Genomic DNA, 10,906 nt, shown 5'->3' on the forward strand with positions numbered 1-10,906 from the left:
CAAATAGCGTGAATTAAATAAAATATAGGCCTATTTCTAAACACTAAGGCCCGGCATGGCCAGGTGGATAAGGCGCTCGACTCACAATCTGAGGGTCGCGGGTTCGAATCCGCATACCACCAAACATACTCGCCTTTTCAGTCGTGGGGGCGTTATAATGTGGCGGTCAATCCCACTATTCGTTGGTAAAAGAGTAGCCCAAGAGTCTTACACTGCTAAATTAGGGACGGCTAGCGCAGATAGCCCTCGTGTAGCTTTGCGCGAATTTCCAAAAACAAACAAACTAAACACTAAATCCAGGGTACAGTTCAACTAATAAAAGTTAAATTATTTAACGCGGCTTTGGATTATTTCAACTTATCAATACGTAACAACTATTGTATAATAAAATACATTTAACAAATAATATTTGTTGAAAAATAAGTATTTACTCTGGTTCAATAAAAGACATTTTTTCTAACAATGACTTTTTTCTTCATTTATAAGAAAGGATTTTAACGTTGTATTATTAGTTAAACAAAACACTTGAGTATTTTGTTACAAGAACTTTCAATACAGTGTAATTATATATGACATAGGACAGTGTTATTAAAATTTAAATAATATTTTGTGTATATGATTTGGAAATTGATACTTTGTTTTTTATTTATAAAATTTCAATATGTGAGTCATTACTGTATTAGAATGTCAAGCCACTAGATTGTTTTAACCGAAATACCTGTGCTGAAGAGTCCGAAAGAAATGATTAATCTTAAGTTCGATATTAGTTTAGTGCATTTCAACTTTTTCATCTGTTTCCAATATTCAGATAATTGATAAAATAATCCTAATTAAAAACTATTTATGAAAAATAAATTCACATTCTTAAGATCCCTTAAAGTGTTACTTTAATTCCCCTTGTTTGTTGTAGTTGCGTCTCTTCTCACCTGAAAATGATTTTTTACTCCAACTTGACCATAGTACACTCCAGCTCCAAATGCTCTACATTTTTCTGGTCTCGGGAGAAGTATATGGGTTTCATATTTCTCGCCAGACGTGCTGTTGTCATTGTTGTTTTCTTCTTTACAATCTAATGCAGTGAGTTCCTGATGTGAAATAGGTCTATCCGAATCTACAAGACCTGTAAACGAGACGTAGTCACCCAACACCAACGTTGCGTAATCTGGAATTTCGTCATCAATGAATCCCTTAGAACTTTCTGTTTCTTCTTCAAAGAAATATTGACGATGACCTTCCCCCAAACAGTTTTCTTCATCTAACATAATAGGGTAAGATTTATTAAAAAGTGGGTTTCTTTTCACTTGAGAATTGCAGTTACAATTCATTATTGTCTTCTTTTCTTGAATAATTTTGTCAAAATTGTTATATGCTCCCATATGATTTTTGGGTTCACTGTTACTTCTGTCTCGACTTTTTTTATTCCATTGAATTAGAGTAACACCTACATTAGTCTGGTTGGGTTCACCGTTATTACTGTCTTCAGTAACATCTGAATCCTGACCTCCAAATATTGAAATCTGAGATGTAGAACCAAAACTAGACAGAGGAGCTGAAGAGAAGGATTTGCCCCCATAGCCTGAGCTAGAGCTCTGGTATCCAGAATTTATTTTGCTGACAGAGTAGTTACTTGTGTCTACCTTATACGTAGGAACCGTCGAAAGGCTTGGAACGGCCGCCTGTTGCTCTTTCACAATGAAGTCTCCAGTTTCAACTTGAACTCCTATGTCCACAGTGGTTTTGGTTCGACAATTACAACACGAAATATTATTGGGGAAGGGTTTCCCTTTTTGGAAAGTTGATTCACGTGTATCTGATTTCTGCTGCTGACAAACTGACCTGGCTGTAAACAGAATAAATGTACGAGTATATTACTGATTATCCAAGCCAATCTGGCGAATACGTTGTTTAGAAATATTAGACGCGTGCAATTCTTTTTTTAAAGTGTGGAATATGAGAAGAAGTGCACTAAGTTTGGCGAAATCCAATAAATATGATGTTGTTTTAGCTTATAAACAAACATTTGGTTGAACAGGGAAGCGAATAAAAACAAGAAGAAAAAAGACAACACTATTATTGAGAAACACAACCACAGACGAGACATTGGAGGATAAATATACATGTACATCGAAGAAATAAATAAAGCTTCGTTTTGGAAATAAACTTATTTTGTTTCAAACTTCATACCTTGCTCTATTTTCCACTGTCTTTCCTCAAACTCTGTCTTATTTTCTGTTTTATCTTCTTCGTGATGAAATACTTCTGTTGCTTCGTCTGAAGCTAGTTTGCTGGGTTTGTATCTGTCCTTCTCATCAAAATTTGTAGAGTTCTGGCTAAAAACCTGAGATTCTTTTTTTTCTGTTCTAAATTTGCTCTTTAAAGGAGTCAGCTTGGTGTCATCTTTAATATTTTCCGTCAGTGCAAATGCATTTTGTTCTTTAATATACAATTGCAATGAAGAAAAGGTAGGTTGGGTTTTACTATCCCTGTCTTGGTTATTAGACGTCAAATCAGACAGGGAATTAGATTTAATGCTTTTATCACCATAGCTGGGATTTTGCAAATTTATTGTTAGTTTGCTCGTAAAGGAATTTTCCCATTTCTGTACACGATCCTTCACCATCCCCTGACTACAGTATCTACCTGGAGAGGATTCAGGAAAGGAAATAGGATTAATTTCAGGGAAACAACTTGTCGTAACATTTGAAATATTCCTATCTGAACCACTTTGGTATGTGAAACATTGATCTTGTTTGCTAAAATCCATAGAGAATTCTGACTGTTTAGCTTTTGAAAAGGGGAAATCATGTATGTGTCTATTTATATCATCATCTTTTAAACAATTCTCATGAATATCATTGGATCTTATAGTGGGATGATCTAATCCTGAGGCCCCATTTATTTTTTCGTTATCTATAGTTTGGTTATCATGCAAGAAAGTTTGTGCTTTTTGATATCCGTTCGTGTCGGACGTAATCAAGTCTGAGGATTCTGAGTATTTGTTTGGGGATTCTGAATAATTGAGTATATCATCCACTTTGGAATTGTGTGAGAACTTTTCTTGTACTTTCTTTGTACTTTGAGCATTCTCTGGTGTTTTGGACAGAGTTTCTGTATTTTGAGGTAAGCTAGGGTCAAATTGCTTACAAAAATTAAGTTCATTTTGATCTCGTTTAACAGAAAGTTGGATCTCCTTCAATTCGGTTTCGGTTTCGTGAGAACAATTTTTATTTATCGGTGGAAACTCACATTTTGCAGACTTCAGATTTTCTGTAACTCTGTCGTTATAAACAGAGTTTAGATCAATGATTTCTTGATTAACCTTGATATGGCTCTTTTCTGAGCTAAAATCAGAGTAATCTGTGATCTGCTGGTCTTTTTCCATGGCTTGTTCATAAATACAGTTATTTTTGGAATTTATCTCTGTCGTTAAATTAATACTTGTCACAATTTCTTTATTTTCTTCTTTTTTTGGAAGAAATAATTTAGTTTCAACATCATTTAACGATGGTTCTAGTTGAGAACTTGTTTTTTTTTTAATGATTCTTCTTGTATCTTTCCTGGGCTTTTGGAGGTGCATAGAAGAGCCTGTTTATTTGCTAACGTTTTTGGTGAGTGATTGTCTTCCTTCTGAATAAATCTTATAGAATCGCTAGATTCTTCTGCTAAAAAAGCTTGCACAGCTTGACAATCTACACTGTACTGTCGAGTGAGGAAACTATTTTGTTTAATTGGTTTAGCTACAGAATCAGTTTTGCTATGTTTCAAGCTCTCATTTAGATCAGAACATTTGCTATTTTTTCCTTCTGGGAAACACTTAATAGCATCTGTTAACTTTTCATTCCCTTCAACAACAACATCATGACCATTGATAGATACCACTTGTCTCAGAATGCGACGTTTAGTTACTCCGCCTAATTTTTGGGAACTTGAATCTTTGTCATAATTTTCAGGATTACAAGACTCGCATTGATTTATAGGACTTTGTTCTAAACATTTGAAACTATCAAAGCTATCCTGCATATGAATATCGTTCAGTCGTTGTGGAAGTAACAGTCTTCTCGGAGGTCGAACTTTGGTTTTCAAAGAATGATTGATAATTGATTCATCAACACTGACATTGTATGGACTACCCATGATATGTTGACCTTGCCAAATGATACTTAACCTGTGTTTTCCTGTACAAAGTGGAGTATAGCTCAAAGAAAGTTTTCCTGGAAATACTTCATAATCAAATGGTATTTGATCATTCTTTTGGCGTTTGCTTTCATTTCCAAATTCGTTTGATGAAGACAGATCATGAACTTTCTTGGTTGTAGAAATGACGTTTCGTTTTCGTTTCGGAGAACGATTTGTAATTCGTTCGGTGCAGTAGGTACCTTTGGGACCTTTGATTTCAATCACGATATTAAGATTAGTCGTTGACTTCAAATAGATATTGAATCTTGCTTTACGACCACGAACTGCTAATGCTAAACCCATCCCTTTAGCAATACAATCCTGTTCTTCCCCAAAAACCAGCTGCTGATTCACTTGTATAACTGGTCTTTTCAGCACTGTTTTAATCTTCAACTTTGCTGCTGCCAATTTCATTTGAGAGAGTAAACAAAAGAGCTTTCTTTCAGTACCTGAGTGGCATTCTACAATTTCTTCTGCCATTACACCCTGAAAGATAGAATACTATAACAATTCGAACTATGTTGATATTCAGTTTACGTGAAATCTCAGTTTAATATTTATTTTAAATTGATTATTTCTAGCATTAAAAATGAAACACCAAACTTAATGATCCCCCCCCCCATTAATGATATTTCTGTACTGACAAGTAGATACGTTTTTGTGTTGTTGGTCACAATTATAACATTATAATTTTACGAGACATCTATCAAATCTTTAGAAAATTAAATAAAATAGTTAAAGTAGAAACAGGGTTAAATTTCAAAATGCTTTTATAGTTTGGGAGTTCATTATTTTGGGATTAATTCATGAATAACATACAACCTTTTACACTTTTGAAAACAAAAGGCTTTATAAAAGTACTATAAAGATCACTTTGTTGGTTTTATATGTAAAACTTGGAAATATTGTGTTACTCTTTGACGGATTATGACAGCAGTACTGGGAATAATTATGTATTTACAATACTGTACAATTTTTGATAACGTGGTACCCACCGGTTTGATGCCAATTGCTTGTTCTACTAGTTTCAGTCCTAATTTAACATTGGCCAAGCTATTTTTCAGAGTTAAGAGGATCGTAACGTGGACAGGACCCAGGTATTAATTCCTCTACAAGCGCGCATATCATGATGCCGTCCTTCCAGCACGATGTAAAATTGGTCGGTGGTTGAAGATTTGGGATTTTACTGTGGACCCATTCAAGCATCCTCTGCTTCTCTCCTGATCCAAGAGATACTCCTACATATAAATGAATTAGATATACATGTAATTTGTTCTGATCTCTAAATAAAGTACCCCATCGATTTTCAAACCCCTGCATATAGGGGATGGTTAGAAATTCTTAGGACAGTTTCAAGTCTTCATAATAAAGAACTGTAGAAGCTTTTTATTTTCAGTGTTGTTATTTTAAACCAGTTTCTAAATACTTCAGTTATTTTTCTCATCATAAAAACATTTGGTATCAAGAAACTGTCCTAATGTGCAACACTTCTAATCAAGAAACTGCTTAATCAATATAAACCAATGAATGAACTTGTTTGTATGAATGTTCCACTGTCGTAAATCAAGAATGATAAATTCATAATGAAATTTTGTAACGAAGTGAACTTTGTTTTTGTCATAATCATTATGGTCCGATTCTCGCAAAATAGTATTCACAAGTGGTTAAGAAAATATTGTCAGTGTGAAACATAGTATTTGTACTTTCGTTGAGCTAATGTTCATAGTTTAACAGAGGAACTCGTAAAACGTGGAATCACCCCAAATTATCCAAAACCCCGCCTGCCGATCTCTTATCACTTTAACGACGACGTGAACGTTAGGCCTATTAGCCAAAAGTGTACTCCTTTTTCAACAACAGAAATTAAATGTCTTGTCATTCGAAATGAACCCATAATTGAATATCCCCTATTGTATGCATTCGTACTAGATTGACGTAGACGTCGAAACTTTCTTCTAGAACTACAAATCGTACTATGACGAAATCTAGCACGACGTCACTGCTCATGTGCAGATCACTTTTGGTTTGTTTTGTTTTATATTTCGTTCAAAGATACATGAGGGCTATTTGCGCTAGTCGTCCCTAATTTTGCAGTGATAGACTAGAGGGAAGGCAGCTAGTCAACACCATCCACCGTCAACTCTTGGGATACACCTTTACCAACGAATAGTGGGATTAACTGCATATTATAATCCCCCACGGCTGACAGGGCAAGCATGTTCGGTGCTAGGAATTTGAACCCGCGACCTGCTAAGAGCGCTCGACTCGCAATTTGCAGGTCGCGGGTTCGAATCGAATCCCCGTCACACCAAACATGCTCGTCCTTTTCAGCCGTATGGGCATTATAATGTGACGGTCAATCCCACTATTTGTTGGGGAAAGAATAGCCCAAGAGTTGGCAGTGAGTGGTGATGACTAGCTGCCTTCCCTCTAGTATTATACTGCTAAATTAGGGACGGCTAGCGCAGATAGCACTCGTGTAGCTTTGCGCGAAATTCATAACAAACAAACAAACTAACTGATCATAAATGAATTAGTAATAGAGCTCTATAGGTTTTTTTACTCTTTAGTAAAATGTGTAAAAAACCGATTCCATACGAACAACTATTATAACATCTGAATAACACTTTTTATCAGTAGTACTCGTGAACTATGTTTAAATTGAACACAATACAATTAATGATAATATATATTTTTTTAAATTACAGGTTTGGGCATGACAAAAGCATCAGATTACGTTGTTTGATAATTCGCACATACTGAAGAATTAACTTATCACTACATACTTACGTCAATAAACTGTCCCATGTTTAAGAAAAAAATATTACATGTCTAAAGGGCAAAGTATTACGAAGCTTCACTTAAAAGCTTCCATTGTCAGGTTACTCTTCTGATACCAAATACCTATCTTGTCTATGACCATTTTTTATCATTATTTATTTACGAAGTTAGCGCACCGTATCTATCGGTAAAAAGAAACATTAAATACCTAACTGTACTTGCTTCAAACTTTGAGATAAAAGTGCTTTATATATTCCATATTCATAGTCACATCCATCTTAAAATGATCAAATGTGAGAGACTGTACTACATTTGCATGTAGTCAAAAATGGGTTTAAGTAAAATTGATAGAAACAACTAACCTAAAATTAATATTTTTTTAATACCTCGTATTAAAAGGAAATATTAATATTAATATGAAAAAAAATATATATATAGTGAGTGACTCAGTCATGTGTTCTCAGTAGAAATTAATCGAACAGGTCCATATTCATTACTATATTAATTTGCTTTTGCTAGCCGCCGCAAAAAAGTCATCCGAACTAATGGGAAGAATGGCGCTGTTTTTGATGAGACTTGCATTTTGGACTAGCCTCGGACCACCTGGAGGACCCTTGAAGAACCACTGCATTAAGTGAGTGAGTAAATGTTACTGCTGCGACGCTAAGCGGGCATTAAAGAAATCTTATGAGCGTAGCTCAATTTTCCGTTCATATTATAATTAAAATAGTAATGAACTCGAGGAATGACCCACTCCCAAGCCGTGAGAACAACTAGAAACACACAAATTGCTATTCATGTCAAGGAATTATACGCGCAATAAAAACTTTTATATTAACTGATCAAATTTTGATTTAAATGTTTTTTTTTTATCGTCATACAACTACCGTTTTGATATGCAAATATAAATGTAGAAAGATTGATAGTGGACTTATTCACTCAACTAAATTTTGTTATTACCTCCATCACCGAAGGTGGACGGAGGTTATGTTTTCACCCCTTGTGTGTGTGATTGTTTGTGTGTTTGTCAGCAAGATTTTTCGAAAACAGTTGAATGGATTTGGACGAAAACTGGTATACAATTGGATTATGACCCAGCTTAGAAGTGTCAAGTTTTTGGAGGGTCAAGGTCACGACAAAACAAAAAATACCCATCTGTTAACATAGGCAGCGATTTTTCACGCTATTTTGCTCTATAACTCAGTCAAAAATGATCGAATTTTGATGAAACTAGGTGGACATATTCCTTATTGTCCTGCCAAAAATGATCTGTTGATAACGACAGACATACCGACAGATTTTCGTATTTTTGAGAGCCGAATATGATTAACGCTGCGTGGCGGAGGAATGCGCTCTACCGAGTGCCCTCTTGTTATCAATATTTTAATGCTCAAACATATTGAAGAAACTGTGCTTCGGCGCAATTTTATTCAAATGTTTTATATATAGTTTGTATTCCACATTTGTTTCGACCCCTTCTCTCATTATAGTGCACATTGTAACTCATAGTGAAGTACTTGTTAGTAGTCTTTGGCAAACACGAATATTAAACATGGGTTTGTGGATTTAATGATTTGTTCTTCACCTAAGATAAATCAAAGTTGAACTATTTCCCATTATTATACCTTAAAAAAGACCGTATTCAGCACAACCTTTGTTAAAACGTAAAAGATTAATTTCTTTTTTTTCATGCAAAACCAATCGGACTGCTTTGCAGGCTGTGTAACAATTTCTTGTATGTTTAGTAGTGTTCTGGTAACAGCATAAACTGGGGGTGAAAAATATCATAAAGTGATTTAAAACATAAAACACACTATCGACTTATTACATGTTTTAGAAAGGTGTCTCAGTTCGTACAAAAAACAAGAATAAAAAAATCATTGATATACTTACTACTTCGAACAGCAAAACACCAAAGGCATAGTCTATCCACCAGATCACGAATACCCCTCCACCTACTGGGATGTAGACATGCAATGAAACCACAGATCCAAATCCAAAATGTCCCAAGGCGGGTCGATATCATTTTGTGGATGTTATTGAAGGCTGTCAGGTCTTTATATAATAAAGTCAGATTATTTCACAAACTAGTTCCATATAACAACTAAATTTATTCTTATCTAAGATGTTCTATCATATACCTAACACTCTCAATCACAAGCCTGAAATGTTGTTACTACTGATTTTTGTATTTGATAAAATGTACTAGCAAAACAAAAACACAAAATGCACAATTATGCGGATTTAATAATGGCTCAAGCTTAAATTGAATTTAGTTCACGCATGAATTACATTGTCAAGTAAACGTCGAGTACGGACTCACAGAGATTGCAAAAAAAAAGACAAATCAGCAAAATAAATCACGATAATCATAAATGTTTTTTAAATACCCGATAGGATGAATAAAGTGAAAATAGGGGCAGCAAAAAAATAAAAAAATAAGATTAAAATGATAAAAGATTGATGCCTAAATTACATGGGCCAGGCGTGGTCTATGGTTAGCGTCACGGGCTGAATGTCGAGAGTCCCAATGTTCTAGGTGTGATACTGTTGAAGACTCTCTACTTTCAGCTATTAGTACGTTATAAATGGGGCATGCAGTCCATATTTTGGTTCAAAGAGTCGAAGAATATCTTGTGGCGGCGGGGGCTACTTCCTGGTTACTTTTCCTTTGGCCAGTAGTTCAAAATTAGCGACAATTATACCTGAATTTAAGGGGTCTCTAACTGGACATATAACCCACATGCGCATAAGCCGTAGCTCACTTTTAAAAATTCCAATACTAAATTCTTAAGTTATTTTCAACTTTTATTTAAAAGCCCTATATTACAGAGTGCATATAAATCACTATTTATAGAAAAAATCAAAAGAAGAAAATAAACAGGTAAAACAACTGTGAGTACCATGCTGAGAAAAACGGAATATGGTGTTTATTAAATTAAGAATGCCTTTCAGTAATGTATTTATGCAAACTGAGAATTTGTAGACCAAGTGTTTTTTAGAGTAAATTGTTAGCGTAGATATATCCATAAACCAGTTTGTTTTGATGTGTGCAAGTGTAATAACTTGTAGCAAATACAAATACAAATGTAATTACTGTAAATCTTATAATTTAATGGACTCTGGTAATGATTAAAAGAATCACTCTTAATTACTTTCATAGTAGCGTAGTATATTTCTACAGGAAACCCGTATTGAACCAGTTAAAATGATGTGTCTAATTATATATAATTCTTAGCAGCTGTCATAGTATAAAAGACTGTTTAATTTAGATATTAGTGATTAATTTATTTTTGTGAGCAAATATTTTATTGTTGTTTAGTTTGTTATAACAAGAGTTAAAAGCAGACGATTGTAGGAAGTTTTGTTAATAATTCATTGACGTCGAGAATATAGAAGGTGGACAGACGATTAAGTGATAAAGATATAAATAGCGTGAGACGAGCGGGAACAGCAGACAGATAATAGCTAAAGAGAATAAAGTTGGTGTGAAGTTAACTACTGTAGAAGTGATAGGCCTAACGATTGGCATAGGCCTAACGTTTAATATGTTAGAGTGAAACTAACAATAGAAAAGAAGATAAAAAATGATTATATTCCTTCAAAGCGTGGTTCTAAAGTAATTGAATCACCCTGAGTGCACTTTGACAATTGGAACAGAGGATCTTCAGAAGAAAGAAAACCAAACGATTATGGTAACTCGCGCCACAACTGTAAGTGAGTCACAGAGAACACTACTGTTATAGAAATAGAGAAGATAGTTTGGCTTGTCAACTGCAACTCTAAAGCCATTGAATATGCATAAATGGATATTTGAGAAGAAGGAGAGAACTACATATATAGTATTTATGATATGCCCATAATATCTATAGCGTTGAAGAATTTATTGTACATACGTTACCTTGTTCTGAATATATATAATATTTTGAAAACAAGTGAAGTGCGTGCT

At 34.5% G+C, this 10,906-nt stretch overlaps 1 protein-coding gene across 1 annotated transcript in view; it reads right to left on the reverse strand.

The window, feature by feature from the left end:
* LOC106470311 overlaps positions 1-5,382 on the reverse strand; it is an 8,886-nt gene extending 3,504 nt beyond the window's left edge. The window contains exons 1-3 of the mRNA XM_022398937.1: positions 5,172-5,382; positions 2,185-2,640; positions 927-1,840 (exon numbers count right to left, since the gene is read on the reverse strand). Coding sequence (XP_022254645.1) covers positions 927-1,840; positions 2,185-2,620 — 1,350 coding nt within the window. The 5' untranslated portion in view covers positions 2,621-2,640; positions 5,172-5,382. The remainder of the gene's footprint in view (positions 1-926; positions 1,841-2,184; positions 2,641-5,171) is intronic.
* Between the last annotated feature and the right edge of the window lie 5,524 nt (positions 5,383-10,906).

Source organism: Limulus polyphemus, unplaced genomic scaffold (genome assembly GCF_000517525.1).
Source record: "Limulus polyphemus unplaced genomic scaffold, Limulus_polyphemus-2.1.2 Scaffold3936, whole genome shotgun sequence".
NCBI lineage: Eukaryota > Metazoa > Arthropoda > Merostomata > Xiphosura > Limulidae > Limulus > Limulus polyphemus.